We start from the raw sequence: 22699 nt of genomic DNA, 5'->3' as shown, positions 1-22699 counted from the left end.
ATCTGAAAAGAAAACTGATGGTCTTAAGCTGACATTAAAAAAGGAACATGGTGAAAGTGTCATGCCTCCAGTTATTTCCCCTTCCCCCTAGGTTACATACAGCTGCTGAAGATGATTGCAAAAGCAAAAATTATGTATGTTCCTCAAACATGACAGTGAAATATATCAGCTTCCAGTTTGGATATGTGCCATAGGTACATTTCTACCCCAGGATTATAAAAAAGGTTATGGTTGTTTATTGAAATGTTGACATCTTATTCTTCATTTATACACTTGATATAATTATTAATAATCAGATCTTAGAAACAGCATTTATATAAGACCAGTCACTGCAAAAGTGGGTGAACAGTGGTCTGTAATCCAGCAAAGTTATTTTCTGTAGACAACCCTTGCTGCTGTAATGAATTAATTATTCTAAGACATAAATACAACAGTAATTTAGCCAGTAAGACCCCTCAGAATTGTCAGTCATACCAGTCTCAATGATGTCTGTGTTGTCACAGTAGGAGACTTGGAAAAGACCAACTGTTTCACAAAGCAGACCCCATTTCACAATTTCTTTAATGCTACATCCCTACTTGGACTGTGGCATGCTTCCCTTGACAACTTTATCAAATCGTAATTTAATTGTACACAACTTCCAACTGGCATTCCACCTATGGGGTGCCGCTACCACATTTTCTAGACACATTTGCGCGTTTCTTTCTTGGAGAAAAAAATCTTTGCATGTTGAATGTGCTCTGTCGATCTGTGTGAAGATGTTTGTGAATGGAAACTGTTGTATGTTTTTTCTCGTACTTTATTTGGAAATCTAGAAAGATGCCTTACTGCTCAAACAACAAATACCTGACCCTTAACTAATTTTACTATAGATCGTCGTACTGTTATACATCCAACTATTCTACAACTTAGTCAAATATTTTGAACTAATGCTTTCACTGAATGAAACCACAGAAGTTTTCGTGTTTTCTACTACTCTCTTGACATCGTCTACATATCTATCAGCCTCAAAATAACCTCAAACGCACAATTTTACCTTTTTGCGTGCTTATTGCTCACTTTAGAAGCGCTACTTCTGCAGATGACTCCTACAGTAATATGAATAAAAATATAAATAAAAATAATAAATATGAAATAACGTACATGAAAATACTCAGTGTGCTCTTCAGTTGTTGCCAGCTTACTTCGACGGGAATGCTATTCCGGGAATAACTAACCGGGGAATAAAGTGGTGTCAACAACGCACGCTCCAAGTTAGCTAGTGTTCAGCCTTTTCCACGGTTAGCTATTCCTGGATTTAACCAGAGATTGTGCAACTGACCATTTTCTTGTAAAAACGCGTTGTAGACTAACAATTTTTGTCAATGTTATTGAGAGTGAGATGTCGCTTCAATATATCGAAGGTTTAACAAACTAGTATTGGCAATAAATATCTGAACGTGTGCAGGCCCCTTTTGAAAGGGTGTGTTGGATGCCAAAGAGATTAGAATTTTAAACTTCTTGTGGGATGCAGTGAGCTCAATACTGAAGTACCAAACATCTTCCTATAGCATTGTCATTGGTCCAAGGAGCTTAGGTGCGTAACTTCTTTGCGTCAACAAACAAAACAGAAGAACTAAGAGATCTGTGGCAAAGTACCTGGAAATGGCGTGGGTTACGACGAGAATTATTTTTAGTCCAAGTGAGTTGGTAAATGGTGTAGTATGAAAAGTCTTTTTCATGACTGAAATCGAGAAACACAGACAAATCGTGCTGTGTGTGTAACAACACACAAAATCCAACAATCACAACACAATTTTAGGTTATGTTCGTGGATATATACCGTTTAAATTAAGTAACTACGAAATATTTATGTAGTAAAGAGAGGTGTGGGACATGCACTTAATTGAGTATACCAGGGCAGTCCCATTCTTCATTTGTTTCTCCGAAATCATGTTTGGCTACAGTGGCTCTGCCGGTGTCTATACAATGCAAAATATCTTAAACGGTTCTGGTCATTGACTTGTTATATATTGATTCAATAAACACGGGAACAGTATTACTTCATATTTCGTCGTTAGATATTTGATCAGTATGACGGACAGTATCAAATTTCAAATTCGTTTTTATGTTCCACTAATCTATTTTTCTTATCAAGTGGAATGAAGATATTGGATACCGGTAACAGTTACATCATGGACCCTCTTTGCAATTTTCGAAGATTATGTACGAAATTTGTACATAAAATCCATCGAAATACTCGTCGGAGACCTGCCCATTATGTAACATAGTTTTCCTGAATTTATCTTAATGTATCACTTGCACGAAGTTTGGTGCGACCATAGACGTCAGTTTACGCCGCAGGTCAGTTAGTTTGAACAGCAAAGAGGAATGTGTCCACCATTACACACAATATACAGATGTCGATTTCCTTTAGTTGAATGAAGCGTATACTGTGTGTCATTTAGTATTGTGCTGCCGTGTCAGTATTCAAAATTTATAATAGTAAAAATTTTCAGAAATTCCTGCTTGACTACCGCATTAGTAATACATCCTGCTAATGGTGCAAGGGTAGAATGTATTCTTTCATGATTGTTGATTAATTTTATGGAATAAACACCACATCATTTCTCAGTTGTGGGTGCATTAGGAATAGAAAAACATCAGTTCATTTAGTTATGCTCAGAGGTATAATACATCAACAAACCACAATCCTGGTCACTACTTTGTGCACTGGTATTGACGAGTAATACGCCAGAACAACTCACTAAATTGCTGACTGCATGTTATTGGACATAGTAATGTATACTGTCCCACACGTATTGCACACACTTGATATACAAATAATGGTCATATCAGCAGATGTAGTAAACATTGTGGTGACAGTGATTAAGACACTGGACTGCTCCATACCAACAAGGAAATGAATCTCAGAGCAACATACTGATGTTTCTGTGTGGTTTCTTAAGTTAGACAGATGTTTGGATAATTTTTACATGGCTGTGACTGATTTCATAACATGTGAAATAGTTCACTTTCTCAGATGACTTTGTCTGTGAGTCAGACTGGTCTTCCCCCCGCCCCCCTCCTTATGCAAAAAAGTAAAATCTGCCTTTGATACATAGTGTAAGTTGCCACACTTTCATGTGTAGTCTAAAGATTGACTAGTTAAAGTTTTTCAACTTTTGGTTAGAGACTTCATTTACAACATGATCAGATTTCCTTTTTAACTTTTTTGTTGCCTTTGAAAGTGCAAATTGTATCTCTTAATTTTTTTTATAAATAGCTATGTGATTGTACTATATTTAATATTTTACTATTTTATGATTTCAGTTCTACGACAGACAGTCAAGAAAGTTCTATTTGCAGCAGAAGCACGTCAGTTGGTATGTGAATTTTATAAACCACGATTAGTATGACTCAACTGTATCTGTAATGTATTGTTATATATACCTTATTTTCATTGTGAAAGATTCAGTAGCCTATTGAGTACCACGAGTTTGTATCCATTTATGTGGCAGTTTTAAGCTGAAAGTTATCTGAGTTACGTGAGGGCATTACAGGCAAATAATTATTCAGCCAGAGTGGGAGGAAGGAATGTAAATATAATTGTGACTCACACTGTATAAAGTGGTTATTTTTGGTCTTCAGTGCAAATACTGGTTTAATCAGTTTGGCCATGCTAGTCCATGATATGCTGTGTTGTTAATATCTGCATAACTACTGAAACATATCCATTTGGATCTGCTTACTGTTGTTAGGTTGCTGTCTCTCTCGACAATTTTTTGCACCCCTCCCTCTGCACTTCCTTTTATTACCAAGTTAACTAATCCCTGATATGCCATATCAACCCCTCTTCCTTTAGTCAGGTTGTAACATAGAACTCTTTTCTCCTCAATCTGATTCTATACCTGTTCATTAGATACTTGATTTATAGACCTATATCTAATATGCATTTTCCTGTAGCGCCATGTGAAAAATCTTCCCTTTTCCTGTTGTGTCTGCTGTTTATAATCAATAATTCACTTCCATATCAGACTGCACTCTGTCAAATACTTTCAGCAAAGACACCTTAAGCCTTAACTGTAGTCTATGTTTGATATTAACACATGTCTGCCTGTTGCTATAATTATTCTTTTTACTGCCAGTCTTTGTTTAATATACTTTGTTTCTGCCACTGACAGCTATTTTTCTCCCTAAATAACAACTCATTCAATTTGATTTGTGTGTGTGTGTGTGTGTGTTCGTTCGTTCGTTCGTTTGTTCTAAGAAATATTAAAAATAAAAACTCCTTTTAATATTTATACAGTTGCAAATTGTTGAAGCTTTGTTGGTCATTACTTGACATTTGTCTTGGGATCTTCAGTTGATGTTTGATGATTCTTCTGGTATTTTGTCAGGATGAGCAGTAGGTTCAATATCCTCAGCTGGCGGTGAACTGTAGTTAAGCCTGCGGCCAGAGATGATGTGTACTTCTGCCAATTTTTTTAGGACCTTGCCTGGTCATTACTGCTGTGGTTCCCCCCCCAATCTCCCTGTCCCCTATTACTTTCAGTGGTTGCTTACTGCAGCACAGCAATTTAGTACCCTTTAACCTTGAGACTTTCTTCTTTATTATTTAATCTTTTATATTTATTATTTAGTCTTTTATAAATTTGTTAATTTCTATGGCTTCTTTAATAAGTTGGCTCGGTAGCTCTTCACCACAGCGAAAACTGTCATGTTGGTAAGTTGTATAATATGGTCAGTCTCCCACAGCACGTACTCTGTCAATGGCAATTTCTCAACCTGGAAGGCCATTTATGTTTGATGATCTTGGTCTTGATGGACTGTCCAGTCATTCCAACATAGATCTTTCTACATGTATTAAGGTATGCAGTATATTCCGGACATTGCGATTGGCTCCTTTCTGCACTTTCAAAGTCTGCGACACAGTTTGATCCCCCCCCCGTATACAGCCAATCCTGTCTGTCACCCTGGAGATGTACAGCAGGAAGGCTGTATCCAACATTTCTTCATCCCACATGTCACTTCACCACGTGTTGTGTGTGTGTGTTTTTTTTTCCGGAAGTGGTGGAGTGCACATGCTCCTGAAATCACGATACAGGTGTTCCATCTTGCAACCAAGATACTACTGTTGACATATTTCTCTTTCATGCATTACAAGCATATTAATTCTCCAACCGCAGGTAATTTTCATTCAATAATTAAAATAGGTATAAAGATTGTATGGAAGGAATGTAGCAAGAAAATTAAAATCTGAATTTAGAACTGATTTTTAATTGACATTTAACAACATATATAATGTGGGAAATGTGCAAATTTTGTTAATCATCATAAGCACAAGAGAAACTTGCTGATAGTTTCTCTGAGTGTGGTATATCTTGAAGCAAAATACACAAGTTCATGTTTCATCCTTGCACCAGGTTTTCGTTTCTTTCTGCATTTTTTTCGCATCAGCATTTTTTCTGCAACAGCACACATTATATGAGGTTCCTTTTTTATTGGATCCAGAGGTATTAGGGATATTAACGTGTTTTTCTATCAGTCTTGTTGCACTTGTATCTCCTTGTACATGTTAAGATAATGCATGTACGTATTTCTCGAAAATCACTTCAGTTACTTCCTTTATAAATTCCGAAAATATTTTCTTTATGTTTGAATTTTTTTTATTATAATAAATGTGTTGAACAGAAATTAATCAATAAGATGTTGAAATAATATACTTTCTTGTGATATTTCTTCTGCTGTTTCCACATGGTCTCATAGTAAGAAAGTTCTCAATCCGCTTTGTCAGTGCTACCCACTGTATTGTTATAGTCACATATCATCCTAATTTCATTATTTGTCACTTCTTTTTGCTTTGTCTTTGTCTGATTGTCCATCACTACCACGGAAGATTTTCTCAGAATGTTACTCTCTCTTTCCAAACTTATAGAATCTTCAGTGGCTTCTCTATATTCAGTATTGTCAGTCTCATCACCAGAATCTATTGCACGTTTTGACATATTGAGAATATAGGCTCACTGTCAACACCGATGCTGCACTGTTGAAAATAAATTATTCTTTTCCATTGTTGAGATTATGCAGCTGTTGAGTGATAATTGAAGGAACATGTGAACACAGTTGCATTAATTTGTCATTTGCAGTTTGTCGACTACATTCATTTTCAAGTGACATCCAGTAGATGAAAATAACATCATTAGTTATACAGCAAGTGAAGTAATTTGATGCAATGTGCATGCAAATACGCTCTTACTAATGAGATGACTGACCGTGGTTTAGTGAGAAATCGTGTTCAGACTTTTCTTGCTGCTTTGCTGTAAATTTCATATTGTTAGCAACAGTTTGTTGCTTAAAACTGCGTGGTGCCTGGTATATATACTACAATGTGATCAGACATATCATAAATTGTCCATTTCCATCGGCCGTGAATCCTGAGAATGTTAAAATGCAACTCCTGATGCTCCAGAACAACAGAACAATATTCGATGGATTATAGTTACTTCTGACATTCAGATATCCCAGAAATTGTACCTGACATAACAGCATGCCACACAGATTCATGCAGAAAGAGTTGAATGCACATTGCATGCTGCTCATAGGTGAAGGTTTAATCATGCCCATTTCCTGGCTTAGGTAATGATTCAGGAGTTTGTAAAGATATGGCTCCATATGTGTCGGATTTTGATAAATGCTGTGGCCCAGATTCTCACAATTCCTGGTAATGAGCACATGTAGAAAAGGGTATTTGTTAATTCTTTTCTACCCCCATAATAATCTTGATTGTTGGCATGGAGGCTGTTCAGCTGTCTTAGGAAGTCTCCAACCATCAAAGCTGACAATGATTTCATCAATCCAAGTTTTAGATTCTCCAGCTTCTCGAGTCTAGAGTCTTTTGTGGATATGACGATCTTTCTCTTGTGTGGCTGAAACGAACTGACCAAGTTTGTCATCATCAACACTTCTCGCTCTCTTATGTATAAATTGGCAAGATACTTCACCACTCCTTTTCAGCCATACGTTAATTTAATGTACGGTACTGGTACAGTGAAATCACTTTGGTCATGGGAAAAACTCAGTGACTCCCTAAGGCATTTGAACAGTCTCTACGCCGACAGCAGACTTTCTATGGCACTAAGAATGGATCAACAGCTACCCCTTCTAAATGAACACATCGTGTATCGAAAACTAACACACATCGACCAATGTCTGCACAAATTCTCAAATTGCTCCTGGCGCCAGAAAAGAGGAATGATTAATATTCCCAAAACCCGTGGAAGACAAATGTATTAGCTGCAGCATCTCAAAAGCGAGATGCAGCATCTGGGCCGTGTTCTGAGGACCAGCGGGTACTACATCAGTGCTACAAAGCCTACAGAGTGACACATATGAAGACTACATGTTGGTTACAGGCGCTCTGCCTTACATCCCTAGGGTGATATACAAAATCAGTGGTATGTTCAGCAAACATGGCATAAAGACTATTTACAAATGGACCAAAACAATCAAAATGTGTCTCAGGCTGGCAAAGGACAAAAGGGCCCACTGGCAGTGTTTGAAATATACTGCATACCTGAGTACATGTAGAAAGCTGTGTTGAAATGACTGGACAGTCTATCGACACCAGGACCATTGAACATAAGCCGCATTGCAGGTTGGGACAGGTGGAAAAATCTGCCATGCTAGAGCACCCTCTGTGTGAGACTAACCACATAACACAATTTCTCAGCCATTTGTACAGGGAAGCCATAGAAATTGACAAACATGACAACAGTTTCAACAAGAAAGAAGAAATCTCAACCTAAATAATCATGGATTTCTCGTGCTACAATAAATGAGCATTTTATGTAACAAGTAACAGTATCAAACGTATGGAAAAGCTCTTGGAGATAGGTAAGACAGGTTCATTTCATCTTTGGCTGCACAGTGGACTAGTCTGTCACCTGCAATGGAGGTAGAATCTTCAGTTAACCATTCATGTTGGCACAACACAGGAAAAATTATTAAACAATTTGGCCAAAGTTCCCGAGACAAAAGTCAACAGGTGTGTGTGTGTGTGTGTGTGTGTGTGTGTGTGTGTGTGAGAGAGAGAGAGAGAGAGAGAGAGAGAGAGAGAGAGAGAGAGAGATGCTGAACAAAGAGCATCAGGAAAGTTGTCAGTAAGACTACTGCACAAATCTTACTTCTAAAGTGTTACATTATTTCAAAATCTGAATCAGTGTTTTTATTTTTCAGCATTGCCAAGTCAGTGTCAAGAAACTTTTCTTACCATCAGCACAGTTTACTAGGTCATATGCTGAGAAGAAAGTATTTACACGTGACAAACCACATTGTAATGTGGGAACTATTGGACATGTTGATCATGGAAAAACTACACTAACAGCAGCTATTACAAAAGGTTAATGTGGATCTTGAAATTTTCGATTTACTTCAGTACAAATATTGTTATATACTCATGTGATATTATTGCTCTCTCTTCTAGTCCTCGCTGACAAGAAATTGGCTCAAGCGAAAGGTTATGCAGAAATTGATAATGCCCCAGAAGAACGTGCGCGTGGTATCACCATCAATGTTGCTCATATTGAATACCAGACCGACAGTCGCCATTACAGTCATACAGATTGTCCTGGTCATGCTGACTATATCAAGGTATAGTGATAATAGTTGGATTACTCACCTCACAGATATTATTAACAAGCAGAAGACACTGGACATGCCCAACTGATTTGGTACGTGGGTAAACGTTACATAGTTTACACCCATCGCATTTTTCATATATTATGCATGATATTTATACATAATATGCATCAAAATATTTGTCTAAGACTTCTCTATTACCTAATGTAGATGTCCTGACTTTACCTGCAGTTTCAACTTTCATTTTGAAAAGAATGTTAAATATGGTATTGGTGTAGACTATACGCTATGCTACAGATTAATCTTTATCACTACCTTTATTTTGCACACATTTTCAATTCCAAATTAAGCTAGACCATGGTTGGTAAGTTCCTTTTGTACTACCTACACTGAAATTCTGTCATGATGTTCAATCAACTCAAAATTAACCGGACAGATAGATAAATGAAAACATTTACACCATCATGTATATGCGGTGTGCAAACCCATATTTCTAAGAAATCGAGAAAAGAGTCTTACAACTGTCCCTTAATATTCATAAGATTAGTGCTCCAGTCATAGATGCGTTCTGCAGTTCTTCCTTCATATTGACATAGATGAGAATAAGAGGGATAATAAGTTAAACAAATCAACAAGTAATACTAACGAGGTAGGCAAATAAATTCTGTAAACAAACAAGAAAAATCCAGGATGGAATAATGACAGTGTTAGGAAAGGGATAGACAGCTACTCGCCATATAGAGGAGATGAGTCGCAGACAAGCATAACAAAAGACTGCTAAACATGCTAGCTTTTGGCCAAAACGCCTTCTTGTAAAATAGACAAAACACACACTCACACAAGCACAACTCTCATGCACATGACCACTGTGTCTGGCTGCTGAAGCCAGACTGCAAGCAGCTGCACATGATGGGAGAAGTAACCTGGGTGCTGGGAGTAAGGTGGAGGCTGAAGCAGGAAAGGTTAGGAGTGGGGGTCAGTAAATTGCTGCATGTAGGTGTATGCACGGAAATATTGCAGGGAGAATTCCCATCTGCACAATTCAGAAAAGCTGGTGTTCATATTATGAAGGATCGACAGGGTGCAGGCTGTGAAGCAGTCATTGAAGTGAAGAACATTGTGATGGGCAGTATGTTGAGCAACAGGGTGGTCCAGCTGTCTCTTGGACACAATTTGTCGGTGGCCATCCATGCATACAGGCAGCTTGTTGGCTGTCATGCCAACATAGAATGCAGCACAGCGGCTGCAGCTCAGTTTGTAGATCACATGACTGTTTTCACAGGTATCCCTACCTTTGGTGCGATAAGTGATGCTTGTGACCAAACTAGAGTAAGTGGTGGTGGGAGGCTGTATGGGACATGGGTATGAGTCTTGAGGCAAGGGGTTTGGGACATGGGTATGAGTCTTGAGGCAAGGGGTTTGGGAGTAGGGATGGACGAGGATATTGCTTGGATTTTGGTGGGCGGCAGGATATAGAGTGATAGTGAGTAGTATATTCCTCATTTCAAGGTACAACGAGATGTAGTTCAAACCCTGGTGGAGAATGTGATTCAGTTGCTCCAGTCCTGGGTGGAACTGAATCACTAGGGGAATGCTCCTTTGTGACCATACAGAGGGACTCTGGGAAGTGGTGGGTGACTTGAAGGATACAGTACAGGACACTTGCTTTTTACAAGGTTGGGAGGATTATTTCAGTGAGGTTCTGGAGGAATGTGGATAGGGTGACCTCATCTTCAATCCAGATCACAAAGATGTCATCAATGAACCTAAACCAGGTGAGGAGTTCTTGATTCTGGGTGGTTAGGAAAGATCCCTCGAGATGGCCCATGAATAGGTTGGTGTAGGATGGTGCCATACGGATGCTCATTGGCAAACCATGGATTTGGTGCCTTGAAGACATCACTTACAAACAAGGGCTACTTTTGAAAGCAGTCAAGTGAATTACAAACGAAGCTGCAACCACTGTGCTGCATTCTATGTGGGAATGACAACCAACAAGCTGTCTGTCCGCATGAGTGGCCACCAACAAACTGTAGCCAAGAAACAGCTGGATCAACCAGTTTCTGAGCATGTTGCACAACACAATGCTCTGCATAGCCTGTGCCATGTGGATCCTTACTACTAACACCAGCCTTTTTGAATTGCACTGGGAACTCCCCCTGCAATATGTCCTACATTCCTGTACCACTCTCCCCCTGTGTCAATGTTCCTTAATTCCTGTCCTTCCCCTTCCCTGCCCCCATTCCAGCACTACACATTTTGCCAACTCGCCCACAACCTTTTTTCCCTCCTCTAGTTCTCTTCTGGTCCCTTTTGCCCCTCTCCTCGAACCTCGTGACTGCACCTAGCTGTCTTATCCCAGCCCCACCGCATCCCTACATCCTCCCGTAAGCAGCACTTTACTGTCCCTCCAACCCTACCCTTCTTGTCCCTCCCCTTCTCCAGTCCAGCCTTTCCCCTCACATGCAGTTGCTCATAGTCTGGCCTCAGTGGCCAGAGACAGTGGTCATGTATGTGTGAGCTGTGCTTGCATGAATGTGTGTCAGAGTTACCTACTTTAGAACAAGACAATTGGGTTGAAAGCTTACATGTTTAGCTCTCTTTTTTGTTGTGCCTGTTGTGGCCGAGTGGTTCTAGGCGCTTCAGTCCGGAACCGCGCTGCTGCTACGATCACAGGTTCGAGTCCTGCCGTAGAGGCATGGATGTGTGTGTGTGAAGTCCTTAGGTTAGTTAGGTTTAAGTAGTTCAAAGTCTAGGGGACTGATGACCTCTGATGTTAAGTCCCATAGTGCTTAGAGCCCTTTGAACCTTTGTTGAGACTCAACTTTTCTATATGATGAGTAGGAATCTATCCTTTTCATAATATGAATTCATGAATCGACTTGGATTAGTGGAGAAAATTATAATTTTAGTCCTGCTTGTTTACACTTGCTCTTTTACTCTGTTACACATCCTTACATTTCTTTGTGTGACTAGCTGGATGACACTTACCGTATAAACACTTGAAGCAAATACAGGGTGCCCATAGTTAAATTTACAGTTTCAAATCACTTTAGAAAGAGAACCACTGTTCAAAATGACATCAAGTTTGAACAGATGGACACAAAGCAGAATGTTTCTTAGGATTTTATGCCGATGCAGAGGGAAACGTCTTTGGGGGGGGTGGGGGGGGGGGTGCAACAAGAATTTGATGAATAGATGGGGCTGTATGTGTCGGAATATGAACACCAACAGTGTGTCTGAGATGCCCAACATGGCTTGTCTCCATGAAGAATCATGCACTACTAGTAAAGCTTCTTTACGAGAAGGATAACTGTGTGCCAGTAGCCCTGCACAAGTTTTGGACACAGGAGGGCATGAAAAAAGGCATTGGTCCAGAATCTGCAAAGAATCTGGAGAAAATTATTACAACATTCGAAAAGACAGGTTCTTTTGAAGTGCAGTGTGCCTAGGAAGGAAAGCAATTGATCCGTCTGTAGATGATGTGGCCGCAGTATAGCAGGAGGGGTCAAGTTATTGTGTACAAAAAAGCACTGCGAGCATGGTGCATAAAATCCTAAGAAACATTCTGCTTTGTGTCCATACAAGATCACATATGTTCAGGAATTGCTTCCTTTTATCTGTCAGCAACACAAACATTCCCACTTCAATTCCTTGTTCACTTGGAAGTGGGCAACGAATGGCCATGGAACATTCTGTGGGCAGACAAAGCCCATTTCCATCTCTAAGAACATGTTAATATACAGAAGTGCAGAATGTGGACAACAGAAAATCCACATGCACGTCTGCTGGTACCACTTCATTTTCTGAATGTGAATGTGTGGTTCAGGTTGATGGCATAGTTTATTGTAGGGCTGTAGTTTTTTGAGGAGATGAGTCATGCAGTTCCTGTTACCTGTACCATCACTGGTAAATATGATGAGTGTCTTGTGTGCACCACCATCATCCCAACCCTTCAGCAGTGTGGATGTGTGGGATCATTTGTATGCAAAATGGCACTCTTCCACACATTGCACAGCCAGTGAAGCAGCTGCCATAGAGCCATTTTGGAAACGCTAGAATTGTCAGCCGTCATTTCCCTACAGCCTCGTTGTCCCGATCACATGATCTTAATCCGTGTGACTTCTATCTGTGGGTGTATCTGAAAGATGTGTTCAGTGCTCCAGTTAAGAATATAGCTGAACTGAAGGCATGCATTGCATTATATCTTCTGAATCTGACCACCCAGACACTTCGATCTGTAGTGGGACAAGCTGTTTCCCAGTTTAAACATGTGGCAGAAAACTGTGGGCAGCGTATAGGCAGCGTATTTAATGTGCCTTGCACCAATCTCATGACAACTAGAAGCCAATGTCATTTTGCTTTTTATGCAAGTTTTGACCCCAGGACAATTAAAAACAAATTTTTCCCATCCCAATATGTTATGACCTTGCCATAAATGTTGGTTGCTGAACTTGTGCAGTCATGCACATTTAACAGTACAGATGGTGTAACGTGCAACTCAAACCATAACTGCTGTCTTGTGATTCATCTGTTTATTTGTAATGCCACACTGTTTAGGTTAAGACACTTACAGTGCCATCTTTTGGTAAAATTTTTGTTAAATATTTTTGTTATGTGACATTTCCTCCTGTGTCAACAATATGCTTTTCATATTTGACGTCATTCTGAGCAGTGGTTCATTTCCTACAGCAGTTTTGAAACGGGAACTTTAATTACGGACACCCTGTATATTTGTGACACTCAGAACATGCAGTGATATTGTTTCTACCTAGGTTTCAGCCAAAAGCAAACTTGCTTTACATTTTGAAACAAAATCTCCTTCAGTAACAAATTTTGATGCATAACATATGTACAGAAACATCCCTGAAAACACTGGTTCTGAAAGTTAATCATGAATGATGCTGTGGACCATTATTGTGTCCATGTTGTTGTGCAATACCGGCTGCATTCCAAAAGCAAATTGCAGTTATGAAACCCTCCTTTTCCCAGCAGTTTCAGTATGGAGAAAAGTACAGGGTGTGTCACGAAAGACGCCCAGAAGGGGTCCACGAGTTGCGCAGCATGTTTGTCAGCTGTTGCCACTGCGTCTGCCAATGGCCACTATGCATGGTTTTGGGACACCAATACTTTGCGTGTGTCCCCTACACTGTGCCACATAGTGGACCAGTATTTTCTTTTGAGTTTTTTGTCAAGTTTAATCGCTTCAAATATTGTTGCTAGACATTATTATTGCAACTGCGCCAATTCCGGAGCTTCCCTGCAAGTATGTCACTGGGTCCAGTCCTCAGACACAAATATCATGCGTGTTTTGTCTGTACTTTGTGACTGAGTGTTTAGGTGTTAAAACAAGAGTTTCCTGTAAAGTTTGCATTCAGTATGTTGTACAAAAATGGAGAATTTCTTGTATTGAACTATGCAAAAACAGAATCATATGTGGAATATCAGCTTGAGTTCATATAAAAATTTCCCAGTGTGCATGTTCCCAATTACTTGATGATACACAGATTAGTGAAGAAATTTCAAGAGACTGGATCTGTTAAACAAAGGCCCAGAGAACGTACTGTCATAACCGACAATAAATTAGACAGAATAGGGAGGCATTGGAGAGAAGTCTGAGAAAATCTCTGCGCCATTTGGCACTTAAGACTGGTGTTGAGCATCTGCTCATAGAGCTGTGCACAATTTAAAATTGAAACCATAAAAAGTAATGGTGGTGCATCAACTGAGGAATTCAGGTACTGTTGCTCAACATCATTATTGCAACTGGCTGTTACAGTCTGCTCAATGGGGAAGTTCGTAGAACAATAGGTGCTCTGAAAATCGTCATGAATTACATTGACAACCTCTGCATGATGTGAAAACAGGTGTATGGTGTGCAATGAGTGCAAGATGAATTATTGGACCAATGTTTATCCACAAAACAATGTTTCTTTATCCCCAAAGCAATACATTACAACAGGTATGTAAACAATATACTGAATCCCCCCCCCCCTTTTTCCTTTTCTTTCTTTGCAATGCGAGACCAAACATCAACAATGCTTTTGTGATAGCAATATGAAATGTTTTTGGTGATGGGATAGATGTATGGGCTCCTCCTCCTCCTCCTGGTCTAAAACCGTGTGATTTTTATATTTGGAGAATGTTAAAAAAGCAAGGTGCACACAACCAATCCCCCCGCATGCTTGAAGAGTTGGAAGACAGGTTTGGCTTGTCATTTCCCAGATTTTGGCAGCCGAAATTCGTCAAGTGCTCGCTAATGTGTTCAGGAGATGTCAGGCTGCTCATGCTGTAGAGGGACATCATTTTGAGCACCTACTGTAAATATAAGTGAGCTTAAGTTAATCATATGGCAACGTTGTTAATGCTTGACTCTGGGGGGAGGGTGGGTAAGCGCGCTTGCAGCCGACTACCGCCAGGTTAGTGTCGGAGAATAGAGTGCAGCAGCGACCGGTGGATGCAGTGGAAGGTAGAATCATCATCATCATCATCATCATTTAAGACTGATTATGCCTTTCAGCGTTCAGTCTGGAGCATAGCCCCCCTTATACAGTTCCTCCATGATCCCCTATTCAGTGCTAACATTGGTGCCTCTTCTGATGTTAAACCTATTACTTCAAAATCATTCTTAACCAAATCCAGGTACCTTCTCCTTGGTCTGCCCCGACTCCTCCTACCCTCTAGTGCTGAACCCATGAGTCTCTTGGGTACCCTTGCTTCACCCCTGCGTGTAACATGACCCCACCATCGAAGCCTGTTCGCCCTGACTGCTACATCTATAGAGTTCATTCCCAGTTTTTCTTTGATTTCCTCATTGTGGACACCATCCTGCCATTGTTCCCATCTACTAGTACCTGCAATCACCCTAGTTACTTTCATATCCGTAACCTCAACCTTGTTGATAAGGTAACCTGAATCCACCCAGCTTTCGCTCCCATACAACAAAGTTGGTCGAAAGATTGAACGGTGCACAGATAACTTAGTCTTGGTACTGACTTCCTTCTTGCAGAAGAGAGTAGATTGTAGCTGAGCGCTCACTGCATTAGCTTTGCTACACCTCGCTTCCAGTTCTTTCCCTATGTTGCCATCCTGTGAGAATATGCATCCTAAGTACTTGAAACCATCCACCTGTTCTAACTTTGTTCCTCCTATTTGGCACTCAATCCGTTTATGTTTCTTTCCCACTGACATTACTTTCATTTTGGAGATGCTAATCTTCATACCATAGTCCCTACATTTCTGATCTAGCTCTGAAATATTACTTTGCAAACTTTCAATCGAATCTGCCATCACAACTAAGTCATCCGCATATGCAAGACTGCTTATTTTGTGTTCACATATCTTAATCTCACCCCGCCAGTCTATTGTTTTCAACATATGATCCATAAATAATATGAACAACAGTGGAGACAGGTTGCAGCCTTGTCTTACCCCTGAAACTACTCTGAACCATGAACTCAATTTACCGTCAACTCTAACTGCTGCCTGACTATCCATGTAAAGACCTTTAATTGCTTGCAAAAGTTTGCCTCCTATTCCATAATCTCATAGAACAGACAATAACTTCCTCCCAGGAACCCGGTCATATGCCTTTTCTAAATCTATAAAGCATAGATACGGTTCCCTGTTCCACTCATAACACTTCTCCATTATTTGCCGTAAGCTAAAGATCTGGCCCTGACAACCTCTAAGAGGCCTAAACCCACACTGATTTTCATCCAATTGGTCCTCAACTAATACTCGCACTTTCCTTTCAACAATACCTGAGAAGATTTTACCCACAACGCTGATTAAAGAGATACCTCTGTAGTTGTTACAATCTTTTCTGTTTCCATGTTTAAAGATTGGTTTGATTACTGCTTTTGTCCAGTCTGATGGAACCTGTCCCGACTCCCAGGCCATTTCAATTATCCTGTGTAGCCATTTAAGACCTGACATTCCACTGTATTTGATGAGTTTCGACTTAATTTCATCCACCCCAGCTGCTTTATTGCACTGCAATCTATTGACCATTTTCTCCACTTCCTCAAATGTGATCCTATTTCCATCATCATTCCTATCCCATTCTACCTCGAAATCTGAAACATTACTGATCGTATTTTCACCTACATTGAGCAACTCTTCAAAATATTCCCTCCATCTGCCCAAGGCATCCACAGGATTCACCAGCAGTTTTCCTGACCTGTCCAAAATACTTGTCATTTCCTTCTTACCTCCCTTTTGAAGACTGCTAATTACACTCCAGAATGGTTTTCCAGCAGCTTGACACATAGTCTCCAACCTGTTTCCAAAGTCTTCCCAAGATTTCTTCTTGGATGCTGCAATTATCTGTTTGGCTTTGTTTCTTTCTTCAACATAACTTTCTCTGTCTACCTGAGTTCTAGTATGTAGCCATTTTTGATAAGCCTTCTTTTTCCTTTTACAGGCTGCCTTGACTGTCATTCCACCAAGCTGTTTGCTTCATCCTACTTTTACACACTACTGTTCCAAGACGTTCTTTAGCCACTTCTAGTATTGCGTCCCTGTACCTTGTCCATTCCTTTTCCAATGACTATAATTGACTACATTCAACTAACTGGTAACCTTCTGAGATCGCTGTTATGTACTTGTGCCTGATTTCCTTATCCTGAAGTTTCTCCACTCTTATCCTCCTACATATGGACCTGACCTCCTGCACTTTCGGCCTCACAATCCCAATTTCACTGCAGATTAAATAATGATCAGTGTCATCAAAGAATCCCCTGAATACACGTGTGTCCCTCACAGCATTCCTGAATTCCTGATCTGTTATTATATAGTCAACGACAGATCTGGTTCCCCTGCCTTCCCAAGTATACCGGTGAATGTTCTTACGTTTAAAAAAGGAGTTTGTGATTACTAAGCCCATACTGCCACAGAAATCCAAGAGTTGTTTCCCATTCCTGTTAGCCTCCATATCCTCTCCAAATTTACCCATAACCTTTTCATACCTTTCTGTTCGATTTCCAATCCTGGCGTTAAAATCACCCGTGAGCAGAACACTGTCCTTGTCCTTTACTCTAACAACTACATCACTGAGTGCCTCATAAAAACTATCCATCTTATCTTGATCTGTCCCTTCACAATGTGAATATACTGACACAATCCTAATTTTCTTGCTAGACACTGTCAAATCTATCCACATCAGTCATTCATTTACATACCCTATTGCAACTACGTTGGGTTCAATTTCTTTCCTGATGTAAAGCCCTACACCCCATTGTGCTATTCCTGCTTTGACTCCTGACAGGTAGACCTTGTATTCTCCCACTTCCTCCTCTTTCTCACCCCTTACCCGAATGTCACTAACAGCTAAAATGTCCAGCCCCATCTTACTTGCAGCCTCTGCCAGCTCTACCTTCTTCCCAGAGTAGCCCCCATTGATACTAATAGCTCCCCATTTCATTACCATTTGTTTGCCAAGTCATATCTTAGGAGTCCCTGGTTTGTCAGTTAGAGGAGGGACTCCGTCACCTCCAAAGGTCCGAGCCATTTTGCCCTGATTGTTGACAGCATCATATTTAAAGTACCAGGGAAGCACGTTGCCAGCCTTACTTGCCCCGAGTCCCATTGGGTTTTACCCCTAACGGTTGAGGTACTAACCGGTGGATTTGGTAGTCTTTGCTGTATGAGCATAAAGGTGACCACGACTCAGAATATGTCCGAGATGCCCAGCCTTATTCCAAAGTAACTGGTATCCCAACTGTCGGGACCACTTACTTGGCCACTCATACGTTGCCCGTGGCTCATGAACTAGGACATGACTACAGGAACCCACACCATGAAGGTAGAATACATGTAAAAAGGTCTTTCGCTCTCCAACCAGGTGATTCCGTCAAAGAGCCAGCACTGCTTTCAGTGTAAAGGATTAATCTTATGCGTATGTAAGTGGCAGTTGTATAATTTTTTTTCTATAATTCTCAAATAATATGTTGGAGGACTCTCTGTATGGCCATTAAAAATGCTTAATTTTCAATTATCTATCATCCCACTAACTTTTGAGCTGATTGCGTGTCATGAACATTAGAGGTGGTTTCCTTGAAATAAGGGGTGGTGGGCCAAAATATCCCGGAGAACTTCACTTAGTCACCTGCCAAACACAAATTGAATCAGCTGGCTGCTTCTAAGGCCTTCCTCTTGTAATAATTATGCTAATGTATTTACTATGCCAACATATTTATGAATGACCTCTTTTGATAACTGTTGTTACACAGGTCTAAACATGTTACAAAATGCATGTGTTATGTTGAAGTACTAAATGGAACAGAATGAAAATTTAAAATGTATGTACAGTGATTGGCACAAAAAATGCAGCACCCAATAAGGATGTGTAATTATCTATTTAGTCAATGTGAAGCACTTATCAACTTTTTGAGGTGGGGTTATTGGCGTTGCTTTGCGATCAAACAACGAAGTGTTGATTGTTTATTGCACTAGCTTCACTTAGTTTCCCATGCAACCTGGAAAACACATCGCTGAATGTGAGCAAATAACCTTTTTTTTCCCACTCTTGTAGAGCTTATTCTTATAGTGTGAATTGTTCCTCTTTCAATCAAACATGTTTGTAAGATCTTTCTGTAATTGTTGTAATCAGCTCTTTGGAGGAAACATGCCATTAAGCTGAACAAGCTGTGAAAGCTGTTGCTTTGGTGGAAGATGGTTGCAGCATGCATTACATTGCAGAAGTGTTGAGGACTATACCTTCCAAGATTTCCAGAATCATATGAAGGTACACAGAAACTGGAGGCTTTGCAAGTAGACCAGGAACAGGTCAGAGAAGAGCAACATTGGAGAGAGATGACTGCTTCTTACGACTTCAAGTTCTTTGCAACTGTCACCCCACCGAACTGTCACCCCAACGCTGCTGAAGCACGAAACAAACTCCACCAGGTTAGAGGGGTGAATGTTAGCGAGAAAACCATTCAACAAAAGCTGGAATAAGATAATATTTAGTCCAGGAAACATTCTACAGGTTTGGAACTCATCAGAGAGCATTGCACAACTCGACTACATTTCATGAGGGAACATCTTGGCTGCACAGTAAAACAGTGGGATCAAGTGGTGTTCACCGATGAGTCACAATTTGGCCTCCTGTCACCAGACGGAAGAGAGAGGAGCTGGAGAAGGCCAGGCAAAAGGTATTCCACCTTGCACATTCTCATCAGGGCCCTTTTCAGGGTGGTTCTTTGATGGTGTGGGCAGGAATCAGTGCAGGTGCGTGGATGGATTTGGTCTTCGTGGATTGTAGGTATGTGGAGGAAATCCTTCTGTAGCATGTTGTACCTTTTTGTTTCATTTATTGGTGGTGATTTTATACTATTGCATGACAATTGATCCCAACATGTTGTGAGAATTGTGCAAGGATTCTAGGATGAAACAGGGATTCATACTAGGGGTTGGCCTGCTCGAAGCCATGATTTGAATCCTATTAAGCATGTTTGGGGCTGGCTGGGTAGAAGATCCCATCAGCACTATTCATAGACCATACAGGACCTACAGAATGTCTGCCTGGAAGATGGGATATGATTCATCAACAGGACATGACTGCATTAATCAGGATCATGCCTGAAGGTTGAATGCTGTCATTGGTGCAAGAGGTGGCAATACCAGCTTTTGAAGATGCGAACAGAGGTCTCAGAGATCGTCTCAAAGGTTTGTGAAGTAAAGTGTGAAGTGTATAGTGCCAAAATAGACAGACATTACCTTCATGAGCATAGTCATAATTTCCTAGAAGTGTGTGTCATGGGCGTAATTTGCTACATTTGTATATAATCGCCTTTCTTTTTTCATTTTTTGGACACTTCAGTGGGACCATACCACAATATTCTGTCATAAGATAGTGGATTAGTGCCTTAAGAATGTTATAGATTTAAAATAAATTTCAGTTTCTGTAAGAAATTGAAGTGTTGCATCTTTTGTGTGGAAAGCTTTGCAAATACTGTTCTTTGAGCTTCAAGGACTAATTGTTTCTTTCTCCCTACATTGATTCACAGAGTTGGGCACCCATTTTAGATCAAACAGAAAATACTGCACACTAAATATGAGAGAATGCAAACAGAATGTTCCAGCTCATTTTCTGTTCTCGTCCTTACTTTCTTTAGACCGTATCATGCCAGCCTTATACCTTGCGTATTACTTTACATATTTTACTTCTAGGCCAGTATTCTTTTCTCATCTTTACCTCCCCATATGTAGTTTCATTCTGACTCTTGGTTTATCTTAGCTAGTATTTGTATATCCTCAAACCATGTGAACAGAAAGGAGAAAGGGTGCATTGTCAAGTCATTCAGTTTACAAGGTAAGTTTAGTTAATCTGGCAGCTGAAAAAATCTATTGAGCCCCTTCAACATTTTCTTTCCACTATGTAGAATTCCGTATGCCATGTAAATCTTTTGTCAATAATGGCCTTTCTCAATCAGGATTTCATTTAGAAGTAATTTCTGTTGGCCACAATATTGATTGATTGCAGCCAGTTCAGATTAATCAGAATTGTGTGGAAGAGGCCTAAAGTTGTACATTATTTAGCTTCAGATGCTTACTGCATCTTTGCATCACAGAAGTCATTAGGTCCTGATACATGTATTATGCTCAAGACCAAATATTTTTCAGGGTAAATTAAATATTTTTCAGGGTAAATTATTATGGAATAATTTTATTGTCAGTCATTTTGCTCTTTTTAAAAAACCCCTTTGCTCAGACCTGATGTTGAATATGTAGTCAGGTAAGTAGTGTGTGTACCTTATTTTTGATTAAATTCAGTTGTCTCCTAAGATAGGCCACAACATTTTTAATGGTTGAATCATTCTATGAAAGAAATTATGCTGGTTTTAAGATGAGCTTTTGAAGATTTGCACCATTTTATACAGGACATGACTATCTGCTGGAACCAGTGTGTGACTAATACATAACTGGTGGGCCTTGAATCAGGAGAGTGATATCTTCTGAGAGGCAAGTTTTGCACACGCAAACATGGGAAATTGTTGGGACTGAAGTAATACTTACACGTAGCCCCTCCCAGTCCCTCCAAGACTAGAATTACATAAAGGAAGGACTGAGTCCTTACCTCAGCACCCAACACTCTCCCCTGATATAAAGTTCTTAATTTTTGTTTCTGTTTGAATACTCCATATGTGGATCAGTCCATGTCAGCTCACCTAGGCCTCCCTGCTGGACCATTACGGATTTGGATGAAATTTTATGTGAACATTCATCCATGTCCCCAGTGAACACTGGTAAAGTTTAAAATTTGTTGAAGCAATACTGGCAGAGATATAGCCAATTACATGACTGCGTGACTTCGCACAGGGTGATGTGGATTTCTGGAAACTTTGAGCTGTTATATCTCGGGCAATACTTCGTTGAAAGGAATTAAATGTGCTCATCTTGTACAACTTTATGCATTCTCTAAAGAATAACGAGAAGAGTTTTACAGGCTATCACCAAAAAAAAAAATCGACATCTAAAAAATGTTCAGTGTTTGGCTTCTCATATTTGGGGGACTGAAAATATGAGTAACGGTGGAACTTGATATGTAGTAGATTAACAACACAAGGCTCTCAAATATAAATTTTCATTTATTTACTGCTTTCAGATACTGTGTAAATGAAATGCAAAGTTGAAGTTTTTGTAAAAAGATAAAAAAAAGTGGTATTTTTGACCTGATATTACAAAAAAACTGTTGTATAAAATCAAATTCTATTCAATTGGCATGTTAGATCGCCAGAGTCCCAATGTGGTTGGAAGGCCCTGCACATAATGCTCCAATCATATGTAATTGGTACATTCCCCAGAATTTCTGAATGCTTGAAAACATGCTCTTTCCAACTGTAATAGATTTGATATCAATTATGGAAACCAGATTTTCTAAAAGTAAGTTGAATGTGATGTAGTTTTGCCATTTTTACAGAAAAATCAAGTTTGAACTGATTTTGTAAAAATTTAGAAAGCAATAAGGGAATGATACTTTATATTGTAAAACCTTATGTTGCTAATTTGTTGTTGTCCAAAGATTTTAAGTTTATTGTGCCTTTAATCAATGAGATGTAAGAAACAACGGTCAAAA

General features: G+C 39.8%; 1 protein-coding gene across 1 annotated transcript in view; it reads left to right on the top strand.

Annotated features, from left to right (window-relative positions):
- The first annotated feature begins 1554 nt into the window (after positions 1-1554).
- The window catches only part of LOC124550528 (elongation factor Tu, mitochondrial), a 56375-nt gene continuing 35230 nt past the window's right edge, over positions 1555-22699 (top strand). Inside the window, exons 1-4 of the mRNA XM_047125319.1 lie at positions 1555-1681; positions 3313-3365; positions 8218-8380; positions 8465-8631. Coding sequence (XP_046981275.1) covers positions 1645-1681; positions 3313-3365; positions 8218-8380; positions 8465-8631 — 420 coding nt within the window. The 5' untranslated portion in view covers positions 1555-1644. The remainder of the gene's footprint in view (positions 1682-3312; positions 3366-8217; positions 8381-8464; positions 8632-22699) is intronic.

The sequence above is a fragment of the Schistocerca americana genome, chromosome 1 (assembly GCF_021461395.2).
Source record: "Schistocerca americana isolate TAMUIC-IGC-003095 chromosome 1, iqSchAmer2.1, whole genome shotgun sequence".
In the NCBI taxonomy this organism is placed as follows: domain Eukaryota; kingdom Metazoa; phylum Arthropoda; class Insecta; order Orthoptera; family Acrididae; genus Schistocerca; species Schistocerca americana.
Note: the sequence above shows the minus strand (reverse complement) of the source record. Positions and strands in the feature narration are given on the sequence as shown.